Source organism: Ambystoma mexicanum, chromosome 3q (genome assembly GCF_040938575.1).
Source record: "Ambystoma mexicanum isolate Mex_15411 chromosome 3q, UKY_AmexF1_1, whole genome shotgun sequence".
Lineage (NCBI taxonomy): Eukaryota > Metazoa > Chordata > Amphibia > Caudata > Ambystomatidae > Ambystoma > Ambystoma mexicanum.
In genome coordinates, this window is record NC_090926.1 from 276,907,840 (window position 1) to 276,933,545 (window position 25,706).

Below are 25,706 nucleotides of genomic sequence, written 5' to 3' on the forward strand. Positions count from 1 at the left end.
AAGTAAAATCTCAATGAGCATTTTAGAATGTCCCCTATAGATAACAAATTTTGTCCTGAAGAAATATTTGACAGCTTGTATTCCAGATTTGTGTTCTATACTCGTATATAGTGATACCACATCAAGGGTGGTTAATAGATAGGAATCCTACCAAGGGACGTTTGCTATTTTCCATAGGAAATCAGGAGTGTCCTTGATATAGGAAAGGAGTGTTTCCACAAAGGGGAAGAGCTAGTGGTCAAGAAAAATGTATGTTTTCTCCTAGAGAGATCCTATGGATGCCACAATTGGCCTGCATGGTGGTTTTGGAATGTCTTATGAACTTTCAGGAGAATGTAAATTATTGATGTGATGGGGTGTTTGACTTTTAGATATTCTTTTTCTTCCCATTCAAGGAGACCCTTCTCATGCTAGTCCTCCAATTTTTAGCTGCACATTTATTTGTATGCCCATTTGGGCTACTTGCCATTGTGGTGTATTGTGAGCCAATCCTTACAACTAAATACCAAAAAGAATATGGGATAGGATTCACAAGATAAGAAAGAAGTGTTCACAAATGATAAGTTGGGATGTTGTAGCCGGGGTTCTCTCTTGCCCACGTTTTGAGCACTGGACAACGTGGGACTCCTGAGTACAGCATACCCTCAAGCTTTCCCAGCACGAGACACCAGTTCCGTTATCAAGGATCAGGATCTTGGGTGGTTAAGTCTTTTTTTTACAAAAAAGTCTCTTGCCTCAGAAGACCTGACTGATGAGATCAACAATAACAACAAAAGTTAATTTCAACCTGTCCGTTGGGTGATGCCTCTTCACCCCCTGGGCTTAGGTCCACAAACAGTTCTCAGTGGTATCAGGCCCTTCAGTGGTTAACTCGCTTGCTTTCGATGGCCTGATGGGCTCAAAATAACAAACAAAATGTTCCTTTCGAATTGCACTTGAGGTGATGATTCTTCACCCCTGGCTCCCCCTCTTCTGGGCTCAGACCCAACTCGAATATCAGCCTCCCTCCCGTTGGGTTTACTCTGGCTTGTATTCTTGTATTCAAAAAGATTTCTCGGTTGTGACTTTGGGGTGATGGCTTCTCACCCCTTGATCCCTTTTTTTTAGGTTCAGACCCTTCTCGAATGTTTGCCTCCCTCCATTGGGTTCACTATGGCCTTTCACTCAATTTTAGTTTTAGCATTCAAAAACCTTAATGTCCTTTTAAACAAAAGAGTTCACTGTGGATATCCCTCTGTCGGGTTCACCTTTGTCAACACACTGTTCATCAGGACTTTAGAAATCGTCCCTTTATTGGCATCCCTCCGTTTAGTTCACTCTTGCCATTTCACAATTCCTTTACTTTCTTATGATGCAGGATTCATTTCCCTTGCACACTCAATTGTCTGTCAAAGACTTTCGACTGTACAAGGATTTTGCTAGACCCATGTATGACCACTTTGACCTTTTCCTAGCTGCTCCTCTAGGGCCTTCTGGTATCGGTAGTTTCCTTCAAATACTGGATCAACCAGAGTCTCTGGAGTGAGCACCCACGTGGTGCCGGACCCCTCTGCAGCTGGTCTTCCCTAAACAATTTACAGTTCTTTGAACTCAATGTGCCATTTTGCGACTTGCATTCAACACAGTTCGGTTTCTTTATCGGTTCTCCCCTCGACTCACTGGTCGTGATGTACCACTTGGCTTTCTTCATTTCGGGGGTCAAGGCCGATACCACGGTAGCAGGCGTCTCCTTCTGTCCTGCCTATCAGCGTAGACACGCTCCCTGTACCGTTCACATCTGCTGCAACACACTTGGGCTATTGTTCAGTCTTACGACTCCTTCCACAAAGATCTCGCAGATCTGGGTCGGAAAGGGCAAGGTTGCTTCTCTCCTTGTCAGCCTTTCGATTCTCGCTGCCTTTCACCTGGTCAATTGCCTGACTTTTCCTGATCCTTGTGTTGGGACATGTTGGGTAAACGGCTTTGATGTTTGTCCGTTGTCTTTCGTAATGTGTGAAAGTGTTTGTGTTGGAAAAGGGGTGTTGGGGAGTTTCTGAGCTTCGTATATAGCAGAATGGCAAAGAGGTGTTGTATGGAATCATGACCTTTGTACTATGGGGGGGTTGATAAACTCAGAAGGGTGAGATGGATAGGGTTTGTGAAGCAGACGGGAATGACCAGGATTATCACTGTGTAAGGAACATGGGGGGATTGTGGGAACAATAGTGTTTAGTCAAGGTAGAGTGGGTGTTCGGGTAAGAATAATCAAGGTGACACGAATGGTTGAAAACAGGGATTCTGGGAAATGTGGTTGGCAAATGTACCGGGATTTGGGTTCCTAGGGGATGTACTAGATATCGAGGGGTCGTTGGTTATGTATAAGGGAGATTCTTTAGATGGAAGGGCGGTTGAGTTGGTGCAACCTATAAAACATTCAAGAAGCTTGTCTTCCTCGTCCCTTTCTCCGGTATGATACCGCGTCTCACCCGTGTCATCTCCCCGAGCATAACCCGGGTTCACCTACCCATGTGATCTTTTCCCTGTTCATCTACCCTTCATGGTTGGGATAACAACTCCAGCATCTCAACGATGCACCTGATTTACAGACCCCCCAGGCACCATTGGCTCCTTCGAGGAAGATCTAATCACCCTTCTATCCACTAATTCCAAACCAACCTCACAAATTCTAATATTAGGCAACTTCAACCTTGGACTCAATGATCCCAATGACCAATTTGCCATGACTCTAGCAAACTCCCTGGCTGAGCTAGGCATCACACAAAGAGCTCTACTCCCTACACAAGATAAAGGGAGAAACTGGTTAACTGCAAAACCACCATTACCTCCATTGAACCTTATCTCTGGACTGACCATGCCTTACTCACCTTTACTATCCATGACTGCAAACCCCCGAATAAACAAAACCTCATCACTCCTCCCATCCCAACCAGAAATAAAAGAAACATTACCCACTACCTGTCTCATCCGACCGGCAGAATTAGTGGAACTCTACAATAACACTATCACTATCACCTTAGCCTTAGACAAAATAGCTCCCCTTAAATTGCGCAAAGGCAAACCTAAGGCACACATGAACACCTGATTTACACCTAACCTCGAGGCCTTACATAATGACAAGAGAAAATGAGAATCGACCTGGAAAAGTAACCCCAGCCCAGCCAACAAAGAAAGACTACTTAAAATCACGGCTGACTACAAATCTGAAATTTTCTCAGCTAAACGTAACACCTTCAACGATAGGATAGACAAAGCAAGTTCGAGTGCCAGAGAACTCTTTACCATATTAAGAGAACTGGAATCTCCCACCCTCCCAACAGATACCTGTATCAAGGACAAAACCTGGTGCCAAGATCCAAGATGCACTAGCTAACAAGATCTCCCTACTCCAAAATAAAATAGCGGCAAAGAAGTAACCTCCCAACTCAAACAAATAGTGCAAAATCCTGTCCTAACTTTCCTAAATGTACCCAAGTATCCACATGTGAAGTGGAAAACATAACTGCTCTCAAACCCTCCAACTATCAAGGTGATTCCTGCCCGGCATCCACCATTAAAGAAGCTGCACATGAACTAGAACCTTTTATCACCACGCTGATCAACGCATCCTTCCGCCCTTGTACTGTCCCCACCAACTTAAAAAATTCCTGGGTTCTCCTGCTACTAAAAAAAACCTCCCTAGACCCCAATATCCCCACCTATTACTACAGTCCCCTTCCTCTTAAAAAGCATCGATAAAGCAGCCTATATCCAGATACAATCATACTTAGAGACCAACAAACTACTAGAACTCCGACAATCGTGTTTTAGACCCCAACATGGCACTGAAACAGCCTTGATTGATCTGAAGATCCAGATTGACGACCTGAAAGACAAAGGTAAATCAGCTTTTTTGCTTCTGCTGGATCTGTCAGCCGCTTTCGACTTGGTTGATCATAAGGTGCTTTGCAAACGGCTATCATCAGTGGCCCATTTCTCAGCGGAAGCAACAGCATGGATCACATCCTTCTTAAACAGATCAATGAGAGTTGTCTCCTCATCTGCAGCTACTGATCCTATCGACATAACTTGTGGAGTCCCACAAGGTTCTTGTGTATCACCCACTATTTATAATGCGTTCACCAAACCATTGTTTAATGACTTAGACCATCTGGGTGTCATCTACACTAACTATGCGGATGACACCCAGATCCTCATACCTCTGACAAGCGATTACGAGAAGGATCTAGCCCTGATTAACAAAATCTGTCTCATTCAAACCTGGATGGCCACACCTGGTCTGTGTCTGAACGAAGAGAAGACTGAACTGATACTCCTAGCCACCCCCTCCAGCCAGAAGAAACTGAGTAATCAATACACCTCTTTCAACATTGATGGCAATGACATCAAGGTGGCTAAAAAGGTCAACACCCTCGGATTCTACTTAGACATCTCCCTGAGCCTGCGCAAACAAGTTAGTGCTACAGCGTCGGCGACAGCCTATACCTGCAAGCTACTCCACGCCTGCAAACCCTTTCTCTCCACAGAAGGCTGCATTACGCTGGCCAGAGCTCTAATTTTGTCAGAAATTGATTACTGTAATGCACTCTACTTAGGGGCCAGTAAATACATCACTAATAAACTCCAGATTCTCCAAAATAATGTGCTTCAGTCAGCCTTGGGCATCTCCAAAAGGAAACATATTTCCACGGTCAGACGAAACAACTGGCTTTCTGTCGTGGACAGAATACATCTCAAAACAGCCTCCCTGACCCACAAATGCCTCAACAATTCAGCCCCCCAATACCTCACTGAGTAATTCACCAAAAATAACTCCTCACATCCCACAAAGACTACCAACTCTGGCTGCCAAAGAGTCCCCAGGTTCAAATTAAAAAAACAGGCGGCAGTAGCTTTCCTGTCATGGCCGCTCAACTGTGAAATTCCCCCCCTGCTACCTTAAGAATTGACCAACCCTTTCTCAAATTTAGGAAAAACATCAAACTTTGGCTCACTTCCAAAGACTGCCCTCCTTGTTAGCACCCTCTACTAGGACTTGGCCAACATCACCTTTGCCACTTCTGTATATATGTATATTATCCCTGTATTGTATTTTCATTGTAATTCTCACCATGATTTAACAGGTATTATACTGTACTGTATTATAGTCTGTAACTTTTTGTATTGTAACTAAGAAACTGCATATTCTTGTAGAGCCCAGATACCTTTGAGTGAGGTGCGCTTTATAAATAAATAAACAAACAAGAGGGGATCCGTTCTTCCCTGGCCACCTTAACAAGGGATTCCTGGGATCTACTTGGGAAAATACCCTCAGGTTTCTCACTCTATGCACATATGCATTTTCCTTTTATTTATTTTTGCAAAGCTTATATAGCGCTTTTGCGCTGAACAATGTAATAAACTGTACACAAACATGAAATACAGGAGCAGAAAAGCAGGTTACAATCCATTTCACTAGGCAAAAGAAAGGATCACAATGATTATGAAGATACAGATTGAAAGAAATGAGATTTGAGGTGCTTCTTGAATTGATTGAGAGGAGCAAGAGTAGAGCTGAAGGGATAGGGCATTCCACAGACGGGGGCAAGAAGTTTGGAAGAATGTAAATGGGACGAAGCACAAGGGATTCCAACTGGTTTTGTTTGCACATGGCATTCTTTGACTAGTCAGCTTTGACAGGGTATTTCTCTTTGATGAGGGTGGTAAGTACAGTAATATTAGCAGTAATAGCCTCACCTTCCACCAGTGTTTCAGGCCATTGCAGTTTGTTCATAATTTTCTTTGTATAGAGTATCTTTGAGCAGAGCCCGTAGGAATTGTTTAAGGTCCCCAATGGTTGGATCTTAACAGGCAATCGCTGTGTTCAAATGTTCCATGAAAGGTGTGGGCTTGTCAGGCAACGTGGGGAATTGCTGCACCATATGGTATAAGTCAGTGTAGCTCCAGGGAGTGTGAATTCACATAGGTTCTGCATCAGTATTTGTGTAGCGAGGGTGGCTAAGACATGGATGAATGTGACAATTGAATAGCTTGCCTGGTAAATTGTCCTGGCCTGGAGTGAAAAGCGTAGGAGTCGGACAATGCCTGCAAGTCATTGTGTATTTCTGGCAACTTGAGTCAGACATGCGCCTGTAGGACTGGGGGGTAGTCAGGGGAGTGGATGTAGATTGAGGTGGGAACCAACTTGGCTGGAAGCGAGTCTAGGGTGGCTTGTAGGTAGAGGCCGCTGGTGGCGGAAGTGGAGGCGGAGCAGCGGAAGGATATGTTAGGTCTCCTTGAGGAGTGGACAGTGAGGTCAAGGATGCCGGTGGGGGAATGAGAGGCAGGGGAGGGTGGTTGAGGAATGTGACAGTTGACGCTGCCGTGGCAGGTGGTGGTGGGGGCAAAAACAAAGGTTTGCGGGCCCTCAGTTGTCTGGTGCTAGTTCATCTAAAAGGTCTGCAGGTGGCGCTGGATGTGCTTCTGAACCGGAATCTCTAATGGTGCCTACAGAAACACTTGGGTAAAGGCTTTTTTTGCGAGTGTGTCTACCGTTTGGCCAGCCGGCAGGACTTTGAGGGATGTATTTACTGCTCTAATTCTTTCTCTAACTTAGCCCGAGAGTTCTTAAGCAATCTAGTCTAACTGTCATGCAATCTGTCCATAGACATGGTGTACCAGGCGAAATAAGCTGACCAATGACCATCAGAAACCTTACACTTTCTTTGTTCCAAAGCATTGCGCAAGACAACAAGGTGATCTGCATGAAAGGACCCCTCAAGTGACCACTGAAACTCCTTTTGACTCTTAATCAAAACATTCCCCATTATCAGATTTTTACAGGTGAATGCCCCATACGTTCAGGTGAATTCCCCATATGTTGAAAACATGAAGAAGGCGTTGGTATCTACTCCAGTTGTAAGTGGTGTTGTGGAAAGCTCAGTCTAGAAATGAAAAGAGCAGGAAGACACAAAGAGAGATATGCCCACAGGTACTGCTGATCAAGAGGGGTGGTGCAAAGAACCTCCCGGCAATTGGTATTTACCAGTGGTGACAGTAGAAAGACAAACGGGAGAGGTGGTACACAAAGGGAGACGGGAACAAGCAAGGATTGATAGAGTTGCTAAATATAAAGATAGTCATGTACAAGAAGGACCAGCGGAGCCGTGTCCCGCTTATCTCAGCAATCACATTCGGTACTTAACTGCTGAATGGCCTAGAGGTCCTGAACATCACCTCTTCAGTTGAAATAAGAATATATATAGACCGCAGGGGTCTAAGTGCTGTAGCATTTAAAGTAATTAAGGTGGGAGGCAAATCACCAAAAATGTTGTTATGCAGGAACATTTTTCTTTTCAATCAAGGCCTCCCCCGTGCCTGGAAGTAAAGCATGTAGGTATTTCCTGGACACTAAGTTGTCTGCAGCATGGACAGGGCGTTAGTGAATAGTAGAAAATAAATCTTGATAGTGCCCACAATAATCAAGAAAATAATCATTAACCCAAAAAAACAAAATCACAATTATAAATAACCCCAAAGGAATAAGACAATTCCCTAAACATGGCAGGCCTGCAGGAATAAAATTAAAGACATCTGGTGTATGCCAAGGATGTCTGGTAATGGCATACCACAGCGATCCTCTGATTGCGTGGCAAGGCAAGCCACGGCTGAATAACACAGCAGCAGAGATAAAATCACAAGACAATCCCGTCAGCTGCAATCATAGAAACGGTACCCCACAGCAATGCTCAACAATCTACCAGCAACATTCCTCTGAGAAAGCACCCTTAATAGACACCCAAGGGCAAATGCATCAGAACGAGTGTCCAAACCTGGGGGACATACGACAAAACACCTGGACCCCCCTAGTCACAACCCGTGTCTATGTGGCATCACACATAAACTGCGGGCGCAGCAACTCTGAAACCCACTCATCCTGGAGACAGCAGCATGTCTCAATAGCTTGAAAAAAGAAGTATCTATCAGAGCACACCTAATTACTCAAAAACTAAATAACTATTTAGAGAGATTTTATTACAATTCTGGGTGCTGGGGAGGAATACACGCCCTGACACTGGAGCATGTGTTAAACATAAAACAAAAAGTGTCTAAACTTAAAGACACTCCCGTCCCCTGCACACCTTACAAGCTGAAATAAATCAGTCAAATTTCATAACATTTGCACTTTTATATATAGAATGAATTGTCAATTTAGAACATAGGTAACAAAATATCTTCATAAAAGTACAGAAAAAAGCTATCAACTGACTTCCAATATGGCCAGCATGAAAAACAAATCAAACCAGACAAAGAAATAAGCTCCCAATTTTGAACTGCAGCTTCAAGCTCTACGCGTTTCGGGGACTATCCCCTTCTTCAGGAGCAAAAATATCTGCAAGTATAGATATATATACAATTAGAGGACATCTCACATATCATTAAAAGTTTGGACAAACTAAACACATTAAATAAAGAGAATACATTAAATAATTATGTACACATAAATCGAACCACAATTCTACATAGCATACACAAGTGGTTGTATATTCACAGTGGTACAACTGGTATGGCTCCAAATGTAAATCTCAAAATGCATTAAAACCTACAACACTTATTCGTATGTACCTCACAGTGGGAATGTTGTCAAAGAAAATAGAGTCTCTGTCTGTGCATCTGTCTGTGCACGACGTACACAGAACCAGGATCCCTGCGAATACTCCTGCCGTCCTCAACAAGTGAAATGTGATTGCCGAACTCTGGAATACCAAAGTATATCTATCAGCTCCAATTACACGTAATTAAATCACCAAACCTTAATGACTAAACAACTAGTTCAAAAAACACCTATTACTCATTGGCAACTAATCTGTGCAGCTCAACGATCACCAAAATCCACAACCTTGTGCCACCACCTCATCTTTGTGCCAACACATCAACTTAACACAGAAAGTTAAAAAGCCCAAATCCTCAAAGAAAACCCAAAATTTAAATTGTGCAACTCTTCCAACATATATTATTTACCTAAGGCAAATCAATAGCCAATCCAATCCAAGTTTTTGAATTGAATTTAATTTTCTTCAAATCATTTTCCACCTTGAATTTAAACATATTGATCACTGGATTTTCTATAGGAGGGTCAAACGTACTCTTAGGTTTAATTTCCAAAACATCCTCCATTTCATCAACTGTTCTGTCAAAAGTTGCATAGAGAAAAACAATTTCAGTTTTATTTTCCGCAACAACAGATGTAAATTAATTTTTTCTTCAAACAGACTAGAATTACTTGCTGGAACAAATGACAGTCCCTTATTCAAAATATCCAACTGATTAACGGTGAGAGTTTTACTTGAAATATTCACTACTATGGATTCTCTCACTTGGTTTTCTTTTTGGACCTTGTTCCCACGTCGGGTCTTTTTTCTAAAAAAGGAACCCTCTGCGGAGAACGTGGCAATATCGGTACAGTTAAAGCAGGTTCGCCTGAATCTGCACTGTCAGCCAGAATACGAGTTGGCAAGCTTCTACCTGGTATGGGGTCACCAATACTCCCCTCACTAGTGTTATCCGAGCCTGATGATTTAGATGGTGGTTTAGGAAACCTACTCCTATTTCTTTGAGCATAAAATTCCTGCCACGAGTATACAATATCGTTGTAATAGTCAAAAGTGTCTCTCCTAAATTTACGCAATTTACGCTGTTCAATATCTTGTTTGTATGAAGCGAGCTTCAGATTGATATCCTCCAAAATGCACTTAAGGTCTTGTTCAGTCTTCAACTTTAAAAGTTGATTAGTCAGATCAGTAATTTCTTTCTGAATAGAATCTAAGGAATTAGCGAGTTCCTGTATGGTCAAGAGGATGAGGTCCAATGAACATTTATTCAATATCTGGTCCCATTTAATAATGAACTCCTTGTTCTCCTTACATAAAGTTGGCCTCAGATATACTCTGAGGCCTCTAGGAATTCGTTGAGATTTATGATATTCAACCAAAGTTGAAGCATGAAGCTTCTGAGAAATCTCACGTCTAATGACGCGTTCTAATCTAGAAATCAAACGATCCGGACTGTCCTGTGTGTCTGTAAGTTTTTCAGTTTGACCAATTAGAGCCAAGATCTGCTTGGCTTCCTCGTTAGTAAATGCCAAAGTAGTGGCATGTTTATCAGTAATCTCATTGATTTTCGAAAATGACATAATATAGTGGGTGCTACCAATGATCAGTGTCACACATAAAGGGCAACTACCAAATTACAAAAAGAAGTATCTATCAGAGCACACCTAATTACTCAAAAACTAAATAACTATTTAGAGAGATTTTATTACAATTCTGGATGTGTTTATATTTATTTATGTTTGTATTGGAAAGGTGGTGTTAGTTTGTAAATGGTATATTTTGTGTTTGTTTTTTAGTTGCATTATACATATCTATAATCAGCAGGATGCTTTACATTGGATGCGGAGTACTGGAAGTCCTGAATTTGGATTGGATTGGCTATTGATTTGCCTTAGGTAAATAATATATGTTGGAAGAGTTGCACAATTTAAATTTTGGGTTTTCTTTGAGGATTTGGGCTTTTTAACTTTCTGTGTTAAGTTGATGTGTTGGCACAAAGATGAGGTGGTGGCACAAGGTTGTGGATTTTGGTGATTGTTGAGCTGCACAGATTAGTTGCCAATGAGTAATAGGTGTTTTTTGAACTAGTTGTTTAGTCATTAAGGTTTGGTGATTTAATTACGTGTAATTGGAGCTGATAGATATACTTTGGTATTCCAGAGTTCGGCAATCACATTTCACTTGTTGAGGACGGCAGGAGTATTCGCAGGGATCCTGGTTCTGTGTACGTCGTGCACAGACAGATGCACAGACAGAGACTCTATTTTCTTTGACAACATTCCCACTGTGAGGTACATACGAATAAGTGTTTTAGGTTTTAATGCATTTTGAGATTTACATTTGGAGCCATACCAGTTGTACCACTGTGAATATACAACCACTTGTGTATGCTATGTAGAATTGTGGTTCGATTTATGTGTACATAATTATTTAATGTATTCTCTTTATTTAATGTGTTTAGTTTGTCCAAACTTTTAATGATATGTGAGATGTCCTCTAATTGTATATATATCTATACTTGCAGATATTTTTGCTCCTGAAGAAGGGGATAGTCCCCGAAACGCGTAGAGCTTGAAGCTGCAGTTCAAAATTGGGAGCTTATTTCTTTGTCTGGTTTGATTTGTTTTTCATGCTGGCCATATTGGAAGTCAGTTGATAGCTTTTTTCTGTACTTTTATGAAGATATTTTGTTACCTATGTTCTAAATTGACAATTCTTTCTATATATAAAAGTGCAAATGTTATGAAATTTGACTGATTTATTTCAGCTCAATAGCTTGAAAACCAGAAACCGACTGTGACATCACACAGTGGCCTCATTCCTAAATCACAAGAAAATGCAATGAGGATCTAAGCCTCCTCTAAAGCCAGTGTAAGAAGCAAAACGAACATTAACCCCAAACTGTTAAACCTAACCTGACAAATTGAAAATCAAAGCATTCAATGCAACAAGCGATACAAAATGTAACAGTGCTTCGTGTCTCACGCTGCGTGAGATGCGAGTTGTGAGCCGCGGCTACAGCCCTGACTGGTGATCTGCATTCAGAGATTGGAACTGCTGTAACTCTCCTGAACGTACCAAGACGTCGGTGCCGGCAGGAGTGGTCGGTGAATTGAAGGTACTTAAATTCCTAATACTTCCCGGCTTGGCTTGGTAACTCGGAGAGAAGTATGAATAGAGAAGCGTGGGCGGGGCGTAGCAGATAAGGCAAGCTGTGAGCCCGTGGGGAACTTGTTGTAAGCTTGTTGAAGAGTGATTGTTAACATCGTGTGGACAGGAGACTGCTGGCTGAGTGCCTTTGATCCTGTCTTCACAAAGGGGCACGAAGAGAAGGCGCTGACACGATTGTGTCTGTACATCAGAGCAGTTGGGGAAGTGTAAATCTGGTTACTGGGACGGCGTATCTCTAAAACGCAGAATGCCACCGAATAAAAATAATACAATCCCAAAATATAATCTCCGTAACCAGAAGGGAAATCCCCCAAGTACAAGAAATGGGCACAAGTGGTGTTACAACTAATGCTGATCTAAACCGGAAAATTAAAAAGCCAACTCCATTAAATACTGGGGCATTTACAGACCTTTTCCCAGTGAATCCACAGCCTGAAATAAATTCAACTGTGTTAGAAGAAGGGGAGCCCACGGTTTAAAGTGGCAGTAACCCCCTGGATATCACCAACATGGGGGACATTGATAATAACTCTCTGCTTGAGTTGTGCCTCAGTATGCACAGGCAGATGTCCCCAGCACCTTCTAAGTTGGTTGGCACTAATTCAGGAGATCAGCAAATAATTCATGGGAATGAATCTCTTAATTCTGCTCTGCCTGCCACTCGATTATCAGCTTCACCTAACGTGTTGATTCATCTACCTCCAACGATAAATGGAACTGTATTAGAAGCATCTACTGATTCCTACCCATGTACATCGGATATGGCAGAGTTACAGTCCTCAATGGCTGTACTGTAATTTGCTTTAAAAATCTTACTGAAGATGTGTGGCCGCATCTTGGAAAATACCAACAATCTGGTTCCAGCCAACGTCTCAGCCCTAGACGCGGGCCATAACTTATCTGAAGCGGTACGAATCATCGAGGAGCCAGAGATTAACGACAGCAGCAGATGATTCTGCAATATTTTTCTCACAGAAACAATGCAGAATGGCTAGAAAGGCAGCAAACAATAAAAAACTGTGTGAGGTGACATTACCATTACCAGAAACGGGTTTGCCAGACAAACAAACAAAAAAAGCTAAGGAAAGGGCGGCATGTGCCAAAAAGCAAAGGGCCAATGGTGAGGGCAGCCTCACCAGTTGGCTCCTCATATGATATATGATTTGCCATTTATAACGCACCTATACACAAGTGTTTCAAGGCGCGACGAGGCAAGGGAGTGGAACAAAGGGAGGACGGACAACGAGCCTACTAGGCCAGGTGTCATTCAGATTGCGCAAGTGCGTGGAAGGGGGCAGGGACAGTGCAATACATGAGAATAAATAATATCAATAATTAAAGTGACGGCCAGCATGTGGCAAGTGCATGGGTAAGTGCAGACATCAGGTGTCAAGAGCTGGAAGGGGGACTGTAGAGATACAGAAACAGTCCCCAAGTGCGGGGGTTGCCAGGTGGGCAGTGCAGGTGTGTGACGCTTAGCGGCGGAAGGACCTGGGCCCGAGATCAGAGGGTGTCCATGTAGCCAGTGCAGTTCCGGTTACAGCCAGGAGGTCAGCAGAGCAGAGGAGTGGAGGAGAAAAAGCAGAAGCAAAGAGAAAGGTTTGGAGGTGTTTCCGGAATCGGACATTGTTCTCCTGAAGTTTAAGGGAGGCAGGGAGGCTGTTCCAGAGAGAGACACCAGCCGAAGAAGGAGATCTACCACCAACTCGTTGCTTGGAGAAGCGACTAACCCTGAGGGAGTTGGAGGCGGATGAGCGAAGAGCTCGAGAATGAAGATATTTGGGAAGAGAGAGTTGAAGGTATTGAGGCCCCAGGCCCCAGAAGGCCTTGTGGACGATGCAAAGGGTTTTGAACTTAATCCTCGCAGCCACTGGGAGCCAGTGCAGAGATTTTAGTCCTGGAGAGATACGATCCCTGGGCTTGAGGCCAAGGACAAGTCTTGCAGTCCTGTTCTGGATAAGTTGCAGAGGGCGGAGAGTAGAAGCAGGCACATTTAGAAAGAGGCTGTTGGAATAGTCCATCCTAGAGAGAACCAGAGCTCTAGAAACAGTGAGCTTCTGGGGGAAGGAGAGGAAAGGAAGAATACCTCTGAGGAGGTGCAGCTGGTAGTGTGACCTCTTAGAGACGTCAGCGATGTGGGGAGAGAAGGAGAGTGTGGAGTCGAAGATGACCCCTAGGTTTTTAGCCTTGCAGGTGGGAGCAGGAAGAGGACCAAGAGAGGCCGGTCAGAGAGCTACAGGAAAGGAAGGAACGGGTGTGCCGATGAGGAGGATCTCAGTCTTACTGGCATTAAGGCAGAGGTCATTGGTGGCACGCCACTCCTGGATAGCAGACAGACAGTCAGATGTGGGAAGGAGAGGAGGAGGCCGAAGGTAGCCTGAAAATTAGTTAGGTGTCATCTGCATAGCACTGAAAGTTGGGGCAGAGAGGGAGGGCTATGCGGTGGGCAAGGAGTGCCAGGTATTGGTTGAACAGCCAGGGAGAGAGGTTAGACCCCTGGGGACACCACAGGTAGAGAAAAAGGTAGCGGAGAGGAAGGACCCAAGTTGGACCTGGGAGGGTCGGACAGAGAGGAAAGCGATCAGCCATGCCACAGCCTCACCAGTGATACCCAGGTTATCACAGAGACTGTTGAGCAGGATGGCATGGTTGACAGCGTCAAAGGCAGAAGAGAGATCAAGCAGGATGAGGGTGCAAGGGGTGTTAGAGTCAAGGTTGGAGAGCAGGTTGTCACGGATGTTCAGGAGAGCAGTTTCCGTGCTTCTGGCAGCTCTGAAGCCAGACTGATTGTCATGAAGACAACCAACAGATTCAGTGTGGAGATTAAGCTGGGAGATGGCCAGTTTCTCCAGGAGCTTGCCCAGGAAGGGAGTGATGGAGATTGGGCGATAGTTAAACGGGCAGGAGGGGTCGGCAGTGGGTTTATTAAGAAGAGGGTACAAAAGGGAGTGCTTCAGGGGGGATGCGAAGACACCAGTGGCGAAGGAGTGATTGCAGAAATCAGCCAGGGCAGGAGCCAGGGAGTCGATGTGCTCCTTGATAATTTTGGAGGGACAGGGGTGAACCTGTTTCGACGAGACTTTCATGGATCGGATTTGTCTAGAAACCTCATCTGCGGAGAATAGGGGAAAGGCAGAGGAGGGAGGGAGGAGAGGTGGCTGCAGAAGGGCCAGAGGAAGAGTAGGGGCACGGGGGGGATAGGAGGAGAGTGCAGACAGGATGTCCTGAGTTTTAGAGATGAAGTGAGAAGCCAGTGCCGTGCAGAGGACCTGGGAGGAGACGGGTGAGTTAGAGACACGAGCTTGATATGAGCTCTCTTCTTGTGTCAGGGTGGGAGTCAGCCAAAGAGGTATGGGGGGTGAGAAGGTGGCAGCGAAAGCCTCAGCTGACACGTGCTTCATGGGTGGGATGACCGAGAAGGTGGGTGGCAGTAATGGAAGTGGCTTGGCCTGAGGGGTAGGGAGGGTGAGGTGGGAGGAGAGGAGACAGTGATCACTCCAGGAGAGAGGAGTGGAGAGAGGGTTAGAGATGAGACGGTCTGAGGAGATCAGAACATCCAGAATGTGCCCTGCAGAGTGAGTTGGGCCAGAGGGGAGAATAGTGAGTGAGTGAGAGTTGCAGAGGTCGCGAAAGAGTCCAGAGGGAGGACAGGAGGCATCCAGGTGGATGTTGAAGTCTCCAAGAAGGAGGAGTTGAGTGCTTGAGGCCAGGAGTGAGGAGGAGAGGCCTGCCCACTCAGAGAGGAAGGAGATCTGCCAGGTGGTTGATAGATAGTAGCCACAGTAAGGGAATGGCTAAGGGAGAGAGCCTGCAGATGAGGCATTAAAAAGGGGGGTAGGCCTGCGTAGGAGTGACAGAGGCAGGAATCCACTCTGGGAAGATCCGGGCTACATCACCACCAGAGTGGTTGGACCTGGGCGCGTAGAGGATCTTGTAGCCATTAGGTAGGAGTGTGTCAAAGCTAGTGACAGGGCTGGCCGTGAACCATGTCTCGGTGACACCGAGGACATCAAGGTCAAGTTCTTCCAGAAGGCGGTAGATATCAGAGGAATGTTTGACAGCAGAGCGAGAGTGAAGAGTGGCAATATGGAGAAAGTTGCCATCCTTGAAGGACTTCCGGGGAGGGGTACAGGTCAGAGGTATGCCCTTCGGAGGTCTAGAGGTAGCCCGCGAGGCTGCAGAGAGGGAAGGAGAAGGCAAGGTTGCCAAGGAGGCGGCAGAAGGGGGAGGCGAGGTGGTCAAGGAAAGGGGAGAGGGGACAGCGGTAGAAGAAAGGAAGTTGATGAAGTGCGGGAAGCGTCTATCAAAGGGAAGAATAATGTGGGAGGTGTATTAGCCAAAAAGCTTTTTTTTCCTTTCTTGACTTGCATAAATGGACTAACTGCACTTTAAATGAGTTGAGAGCTTTGAATATTGAACTGTTTTACAGATGCCATAATGTGATATGTTACGGTGGGATGGTTAGCAGATTATGATTATTAATGAACCATTTCTGTTTTAGATAAGGAAGAGGGTGGGGTTTTCATCTTTTCGTCTCTCTGCATATATATATATGTATATGATGAGATTTCTTATTTATATTTAGCTACTATGTTAAGGTATTTAACAAATGATATGTGAGAATGGGTTATGTTATTTTATCTCATTAGTTTGCACTGAATTTTATGTGTTTGTCTAATGAGATGAATAATAATATTGTACATGTTTTTATGATTACATGTAATATGTGTAAAGTTTAAATTTTAAACTATATAACATTAAATATATAGAATATAAAAAAATGTAACAGTAGTAGAAAAAACATCAGTTTTATAATCAGAACATGACAGACAGCAATGACACGATAGACCAGTTGTTAGCCAGAAAGACCCTTTAAAATCGAACTACACACCTCCTGCATTCTGTAGTTGACAGCTCGACTTTATCATTGTTTTATGTTTGTCGAGAACATTTGCGAAAACATTAAACATGCTGAGCTGTGGCAGCCTGCCAACACTTTTCCGTGTCTGGATCGTGATGCACTGATACAGGGGAGAGGGGGTTGTGGGCTGGCAGTGCCTCTCCGTGTGCAGGTGCACTGCTCTGCTACAATAGGGGACACATATATGTTTCTCTATTTCATTGCCACAAACTGTACACTGACTTGTAATCCTAAGGATCTCTCATCAGATGGCCAAAAATTAAAAATGATTACATGCATGATAGCTTGTGGCACTAATTTGAGGGGGATTCAATTTAAGCTCTACACTGAAACCAACTACTAGTACATAGAAGCCAAAACAGACAGACCGTAGACAAACGCGATGAATGCGCTCGGGCAGAGCTGAAACTCTCTTCCACACAACTATCTACACAGTTACATACAAATGCAAAACATAAAACACCAGGACGTGTAGGGAGAGGGAGAGAGCATATATGGCATGGCAAATCAACTTTAGTCAAAATAACGTGCATTGCCGAGAAAAACACAGTGACGGAACATAAGCGGAAGGTTGCATTTACCGCTCAGTCTGAGGGGAATCAAAAAGGTTCACTGCCAGGCACTGCAACGATTTCCCGTGGGCCACTTTTCAACCACACCGCCGAGATTGGCAACTTGGTAGTTAACAGTTGTGCCACGCTTTTAACCGTGCCCTTTGATAAAATGAGGTCCTTATATAGTCGGCCTGCAGTAGTAATAGACGGCAGCCTCCCAGAAAAACTCCTGCGCAGTCCTGGCCAGAGATCACAGCACCATTTCTGTGGTGGCCAAGATAAGGCCCCTTGCCAAGGACTCCCCCGCCCCCTCGGCCAGCATCAGTTTGCAGCAAATAAAGAGCTCAGACACAGACTGGTGGTAGATCAAGCTTCTTGTAACATATAGCAAATACACAGCATACAGAGTGATCAGCACGGAACACAGCCGGACGAGTGTTCAGGTAGTCTTCACACAGACCTCTCTAAGGGCCCACCCTTAGAGTGCCGGTTATATAGCATATAATAGGCAAACACTAATATCATGCAGTACTTGGGGGTGTTACTTGGCATGATATTGTAGACATTTTGCAAGAACTGTTGTCATCTCAGTTGTGACGCAGCCCTGCAGGGACATTGTGTTGTATTATGGATAAGTGGCATTCGCAGAAACCCTACTGTTATCTCCCATATATGGGCTGATGCTATACTTGCAGAGAATAAGTGGAAGAGAAGGTCTGAAGTGTTCTCTGCCCTATGAGGGGTTTGGGCCTGTCTGGGGTGCTGTGTGTAGAGGGAAGCAGAGGGAAGATCTGAGGCCTGAATGTATGAGAGAGAGCCTAATGTAGTATACCATAGCAAAACATAATAATCCTGCATAACATAGCATAGCAATCCTGCCACATCAGGTTTCATCTTCAGACCGAATTGGTGAGTGAGGGGTCTCTAGTTATAAACATGTGTTCCCCATTCACTCAGGCTGAGCCAGGCTGTCAGCCAACCCTACACAACTGCATTCCTGCAGGCAGGCAACAAATCAGGCTCACAGGCATTCATCCCATTCACCCAAATCCAGACACCCATAACACAGAATGTGTATTGCAGTAAGCACCCAGCCTTTCAGAGCATTACACAGCATTCACACCAGATTCAGTCAGAGCTGGCCCAGGCATTGTTTCACACAACCAAAACCAGACACCCACAACACAGAAAGTGAGTTGACTTCATACTCCATTCATGTATGGGGTGTGGGACCTGTAGGTCCCACCCCAAGGGAGTACCCACAACACACAGTCCCTGGGAAGGCTCCAGACAGTCTGGCAGGAGGCAGCGCCAGAGCCGTATATGGTCTTACAGCCAACAGCCAGTCAAGAAGAAGGGGACATAGTCAGGGCTTCCCATGACTTTGGGAAACAAGGGGTAAGGCAATAGAAACCAAGAGGTTACAGTGGCCACCTGGCCTTTGTTTAGGAATCCACTGATTTGTATGGCAGTGCCTGGGTGTCCCAAAAATGGAGGACACGCAGAGCCACTGTCAAGTCAGCATGTAGCTGCCACCATCTCATACCCTGCTCTGTGGGCAACACACAGGTGCCCAAAAACCTACACTAGGTGTACATGGGTTTATCTTCACCCATGGGTGCCATAAGGGTATCCCATGGGTGTTGGTCACAGAAAGGAAAAATGTAGAGCTGCTCTACCAGAGGTCCAGGCTGGACTCAGAGGCAGAAAACATACAGAAAACACACACAGAGAAGTAGTAGGAAAGGACTCGGAGGCCCTGTCCCTCCACAAGGCATTTCCAGCATCACACCGACATAATAGAGGGGGTAACACAAGACATAGAAAACTTCTGGCTGACTAATATACAAGAAGTATATAATTCCCATTGATGTTGGGACGCATACAAATCGTACCTAAAGGGGCAATTTATCTCCAAATGGGCATTCAGGAGGAAGACCTAGGCAGAAAAGGTGGTGACCCTGATCACCGATCTACAGGCGGCAGAACGTACACATAAATCCACCCGAGACCCAACTGCTTAATCCCAGACACTTCGATTACAATCTGAGATAACCCATGTTACTACCTTGTAGGCCCAGAAAGTGTTTTTGAAATGGGCCCACACTCTGTATGTAGAAAGGAATAGGCTCCTGCATATGATGGCACTGGCCCTTAAGGGACGGCAGCGCTTTTATGTCATTGTAACGATTCGGGATGCACAGGGTAACCTTTTAGATGGGGACCAACCTTTCAACCTTAGATTTTCACACTATTACTGCAAGCTCTATGTTGCTCCGCCTGGTAGAGTCAGCGGTCTCATTCATGATTTCCTACGTCCGCTGTCCCTCCCTATTGTGACCGAGGAGTATCTTGAGTACTTAAATGCTCCGATCACTGATGAGATCATCAGGCATGCCATGAAGGGGCTCTCTTCTGACAAGGCAACAGGGCCAGACAGATTCCTCATAGACATTTACAAATGAATGATCAACGCTATAGCCCCCATGCTAGGACAAGTGTTTCTAGAAGCGCTAAAGCTAGGACACCTACCACATTCTATGCTGACCACAAACATTGTCCTTCATGAACAGGGACAGATCATGAGCTCTGTAGCTCTTTCCGTCCAATATCATTAATGAATTCTGTCGCAAAAGTCTTAGTAAAGTGTCTGGAAAGCGGATGGGGGTCTTGCCCTCCCCTGTTGGAGAATGTACTACCTCGCTGCTCGGCACTGCTGGGCCAAATGGTGGCTGAATTCTGATGACACATCCAGATGATGCTATAGAATTACAGGCACTCCTCCCACTTTCCCCAAAAGAGACCTTATCCATCCCACCGCGCAAATTCCTGAAAGCTCTGATGAGCCACCCAATACTCAGTCCCACAAAATGGGCCAATGGCACCGAATGCAAACACTCACAGGATGGAGGTACACATGACTGCCTCCTGGATATCCATCAGAACTCTTTTGACGTATAATGCATGCACTCAAGTTCACCCACAGGATGTTAGGGTTCTTGATCTATTAGATGATGCATATCTTCAGCCATTCTCTGAGGCTAAAACCCTCTCAAGGCTGTCAGATAAAGATTGGCTCCAATATAGGACCATACAATCCGCCATTGGGGCACACATGACACCTGATTCACGTTTAAGAGAACCATCGGAATGTGAAGTTGAGTTTGCTAGGGACCTGATGGAATTCCTGAGGATATGCCCTTTTTATAATTTCTGTATCCCGAATATCCACCGAAATTCGACTCTCGCCGATATGTGGCCAGAGGATTTGGGTATTTCAATTGACACTGCAGATATATATGAATATTTTGCTATCATTAAACACACCTCACTTATGATATGATATGATATGATATATATGATAAGGCATTTGTAACGCGCCTATACACAGGTGTTTCAAGGCGCGAGAATATAAGTCATTTATAACCCGCCTGTACACAAGTGTTTCAAGCTTAATGTGCGGAACAGAGAAATGCAATTCAAAATCATCCAAAGGGTATATTTTACACCGACAAAGCTATTTTCCATGGGACTCACTGCAGCCACCAACTGCTAGAGACACCGTTGAAGAGTCTGCACCATGGGTCCCATTTTTTGGTCCTGTCTGAAAATTAAGCCTTTCTGAGCTGGAGTTTCTTGCAGACTAATGCAAATAACGGGCATTACTCCTACTCCAACACCCCCTTCAAAGCTGTTTGGTGTGGATGTCGACGTGTGGCATGATGTTGCTTTGGCTCATAAATTCATACATATTATACTTTTCCGAGCACAGAAAGCCATACACATGGAGTGGAAGAATACAGTCTGTCCGTCCAAGAAAAAGTGTCTCGCACTGTTGAAAAAACATGTTCCGCCGAAAGAGCAAGATATCAAAAGATGGCCAGTGTGGCACAAGCAGATAGGTTTTGGGAATTCATTGACTCGTCCTGTAGAGTTTGGCTGCTCTCAGGGGGATTCCTTGACGGGGACACATCACATTTATTCCAATGTGCTTCACATATTCTCTCTCTACATGCTGATGCACTCATGAGACCTTATGCAGAAACCTTCACAGTATGGGTGGGCCGACAGTGTACTAGCACAGCAGGAGAGTAGCTGGACCTCATGATTAGAAGCACACCACTGGGCAATCTCCTATGCTATGACTGTTCTATGTGACTTCCTTCACAGATGGACACTGCTAACGACATATGGTTTCTCCTCAGTTTGGTTTTAATTTTAGCTTGATTTTGTTATCGATTCTGACCTTTTGTTTTTGTTCTCATGGTATGGTGAAACCGGATAACAATTTAGCTTCTGACTATGTTTGGATGTTTTACAGGCTTGTTTTTTGTCTTGAATGTGTTCTTAATAAAAAGATGTATTCAAGAAAAAAGATTTGAAAGGTGGTGGTGTTGGAAGATCAATGTAGGTTTAGTATGTTTGAGGCTTTGTGGTAGTCACTAAAGGATGCCTTGTGCGACTTAAGACTATAGCTCACAGGGTGTTGGCAGCGAGATTTTGAAACAGTGTGGTGTACCTGATAACTTGGTAAGAGGAGGATACTGTGGGGACGTTTCGACAATATTTTGGATGTGTTGACAATGCGGCTTCATCTTTGATGTTTGTACAATTTCTGCAGTTGGAATATCAAAGGCAGCAGCTTCTAGCTGACAGGCAGGCATTCCATATGGAGCAACTCAAATATGCCGAAATGAGGGCTCGCCAGCAGCATTTCCAGCAGATCCACCAGCAGCAACAGCCACCACCAGCACCCATGGGCAGCCAGGCCGTGCAGACATCTGGGGCCCCCATGGCACCCACAGCCCATTCCATTTCCCATCCCTCTGCTACACCTGCAGGTATCAGTCTTGTGGGCCAGACAGGCAGCGCCTCTTCAGGGGAACAAAGTGCGTCCACACCGCCTACGCTGGGTGATCGGCCACCACAGCAGCTTTCTGGTCCACCGACTCAGCACAATGTGATGCCGCAGCAAGCAGCCACTCAACCAAACCAGCCATGCACAGGAGCCCTTGGTGAGTGCCTGTTGATGTCAGTGTCATGTTATTAAACAGTGGGCTCCGGCAGAGATTGTCCTGATCTCATCTGGACTTTATTGACCGTTTAGTCTGATCATCACTTTTAAGTCTTCTCTGCCCTTTGGAATTAATGCACCCTTCATGTCCACAGCTTCTTGCATCCCATGTATAATTGTAAAATGTACGGTGTATTCACACCTGTGTTGTCATATCCTTACACAGAGCCATTTTCCCAACCTTCTTGGGCATTCTGTGTTTTAATTGTTGATTATTTTGTTCTCTTTTTGCTATTGTGTTTTCAGCAGTATTTGCCGTCTGTGTCTTATGAGCTTATCATGCTGCATGTGTTCATGATGCCAGTGACTTTTCCTTTGTTCATGGGGCTTACTATACCATCCATGTCCGTGGGCCAATCATATCACTGATGTTCATGGGCTGATCGCACCTCCCTGTTTTCAAAGGGTCCATCGTATCACCCATCTTTCCACACATATCCTACCTTCTTTCTTAGCCCTGTTATCCTGTGTTCCTGAATCCATCACCCCTTTTGTGTTTCTGATCCTGTCATGCATCCTGTTTCCTAGTCCCTTTGTCTCCATTGTTCTTGGTCCCATTATGCCTTTTGAAGCCGTCATATTCTTCACTGTTTTTACTGTTATAAATCTGCTGTCATTAAAAAGGATTTCTTTGTTTACCTAGGTCAGAGTCCATTTCCAAGCCCACCGCCTCCTGCCCCGATGATGCCGACAAACGTGCAAGTGAACATGAACTCTACTGTGCCGGGTAATGCACTAGCCAGTATGCTGTTTGGAATGCCTTCATCCATCCCATATAACGTGGCTAGTAATGTAGCAGACACCATGAATATTAACCTTCCTGCTAATATCCCTGCTCTTTCGATGCATGGTAACCTCCCCTGCAGCATGCCTGGGGTTACGTTCACTTCACCTCACATGCCTGTGACTGTGCCCTTCGGGGCACTTACAACAGCCGTGCCACCTTCTGCAACATCTTCCGTCCCTCTCATCTCGGGCACTATATCGGTTGCATCTCACAGCCCGGCCATCGTAGCTGCCATGCAGGGGAGCTTTGTACCAGGTGCATGCCTGTTGTCAGGTGAGAATTTATGGTCTATCCAAGATTTCTGTGTCCACAGAGAACCCTCCCATTACTCATGTTGAACTGTGGAGGTTCCATTTCTGAATCTTAGGAGAGACTTAGTGGAGAACTTTGTGACAAAAGCAATGCCGTACTGTATGTCCACCATAAGTCTGATTGTAAACCAAACTGAACTACAGCCTTTAAAAATGTTATATAGTTTCACTATGCGTTCCATATAAAGATATCAGGTGAGGCACATCTGTAGATGTGTTTCTCATTTTATATTCCTCAGTGTGCTTCACTGTAAACATAACTGTAATAACGAGTGGACACATCCTCAAAGGTATATAACTGTATTTAAATGTGCATGCTACGACCCCACAGTTTTCTTGCCAGCCCACTTGCATTATTAACCACCATCATACAGAGTCCTAGATCTATGCTGTTAGAGAGGGTTGTCAACGTGTTTCTCTTGATGGGTGTGAAGAGACCTATCTTTAGTCAAAGAACAGTGTGCTCACCAAATTAGACCAAAACAATCTGATTAGGTGTAACGTAGCAGAGCAGCCGGACTTCATTCTTAGGAGGGGATGTGCTGATACCCAAGTACAGTTAGCCCCACGCACACAACAAAGTACATCACACATTATATATTGTAAATGTTTACATACATTTATTATGTATTGCCTTAGGGTAAAAAGGCACAGTATAGTAAAAACAATACTAGGTTAGTTCCTCGATTCCACCTCATTTGATGAAACACAATATATGGGACTAACCTAGATGTTAGGTTCTAGGCCCTTATGGCTCCCAGTAAGGAGGGATGAAAACAATTAAGGCTCTCTCAGAAACAGGCACAGAACACCAACAGACAACAAGATTTGAAATATACAGTACTCGGTCTGAATTTGTCACAGTTCACCCCACAAGGACAATTAGAAACATTGGAAACAAAAGTGGTGATTGCAATGTTACGAGTTCCAACTGTACACAGCGAACCGCAGTGATTTATTATGCTAAAATCTATAATAAAGCATTACATATCATAAATCATGGTGAAAGCTACAATTACAGTTTCTGTTCTAGTATTTGCAGGAACCGAAACGCAGACAGGGAAACATTTAAAAGTTCCAGTAAGTACCTGTATAAGACACTTTTCAAGAGTTTCAAAACTTTCCAAAGTACCTCCCATAGAAATCAACAGGACAAATCCTGTAGGCCTGCCACGCTGTGGGGCAAGTTAAGTTTTACCCTACATTTGCAGCAGGCGAGGCAACCAGATAAGTGGTGAGCCCATGGATACCCACAAAGAAGCGTTCCAGCCAAGGGTTAAATAACCAGCAGACCAAGAAGAGCTGTTTGCAAAGAGCACAACACCCACTCCAGACAGTGTAAATCAGCCATATGTACAACCATATGTAACACCCCCCACCCTTCTGCCCAGATGGGCCCTGTGAGCTACGGAGGTTATATATAAGAGTAGGTGGGGGAAACTATGCTAGAGAAATAAAGCAACAACACACAGGAGTTTTATTTAAGTTTTTCTTAAACGTGTATGTGCTTTTTTCGCACTTAGACCATTTGTATGAGATAGCTATATGTTGCTTTTCCCCTAACGCTGTGTGCTAGTCATATTTTGGATTTCCCCTGACTGTGTGAGGTAGCCATTTGCACATTTATCCCGATTTATGAGATTGTCATATTTAGCACTTCCCCTAGTTGTGTGAGGTGGCCAATTTTCAAATCTAGCATTAATGTTTTTTTTTCCCTAATTTTCCCTAATTTTGTGAGGTAGTCCTATTTCGTGTCCGAGGTAATTGTGTGAGATAGCCTCTTTTGCATCCATTGTCCTAACTGTCCTAACTGTGTGAGCTAGTCAGATTTTGCATTTATACCAAAGTGTGTAGGGTAGCCAACCTCTGCACCTGGCCAATTATCTAGGATAGCCAAAGCTTGCATCTCGCTTACCGGGTAAGGCAGCCAAAGCTTGTGACTAGTCTAAGGGAACAAGGTATACTAAACCGTACATGTGGCCAATTGTTCAAGACAGCAAAAGTTTGGCATTTAATCAAAGTGTGTAAGGCAACCGAAAATGTGCATCTAGCAATTGTCTAAGGTAGCCACAGCTTACAGCTAGCCAATGGCCTAAGGTAGAAAAAGTTTGCAATTAGCTCAAGGGGGTAAAGCTAACCAAAATCTGCTTTCAGCCTAGTTGTCTGAGGGGGGCAACGTTAGTATGCTGCCCAAGTGGGTAAGGCAACAAAAGCTTACATTTAGCCAACTGTCTAAGATAACAAGAGTTCTGCATTTGACCTAAGTGTGCAGGGTGGCCTAAGATCTGACCTCTGGCCAA

General features: G+C 44.5%; 1 protein-coding gene across 2 annotated transcripts in view; it reads left to right on the forward strand.

The window, feature by feature from the left end:
- The window catches only part of SMARCC2 (SWI/SNF related BAF chromatin remodeling complex subunit C2), a 2,756,167-nt gene that overhangs the window by 2,663,683 nt on the left and 66,778 nt on the right, over positions 1-25,706 (forward strand). For both annotated transcript variants that reach the window (XM_069653753.1, XM_069653754.1), the window contains exons 26-27: positions 21,856-22,249; positions 22,952-23,035. In XM_069653753.1, coding sequence (XP_069509854.1) covers positions 21,856-22,249; positions 22,952-23,035 — 478 coding nt within the window. The remainder of the gene's footprint in view (positions 1-21,855; positions 22,250-22,951; positions 23,036-25,706) is intronic.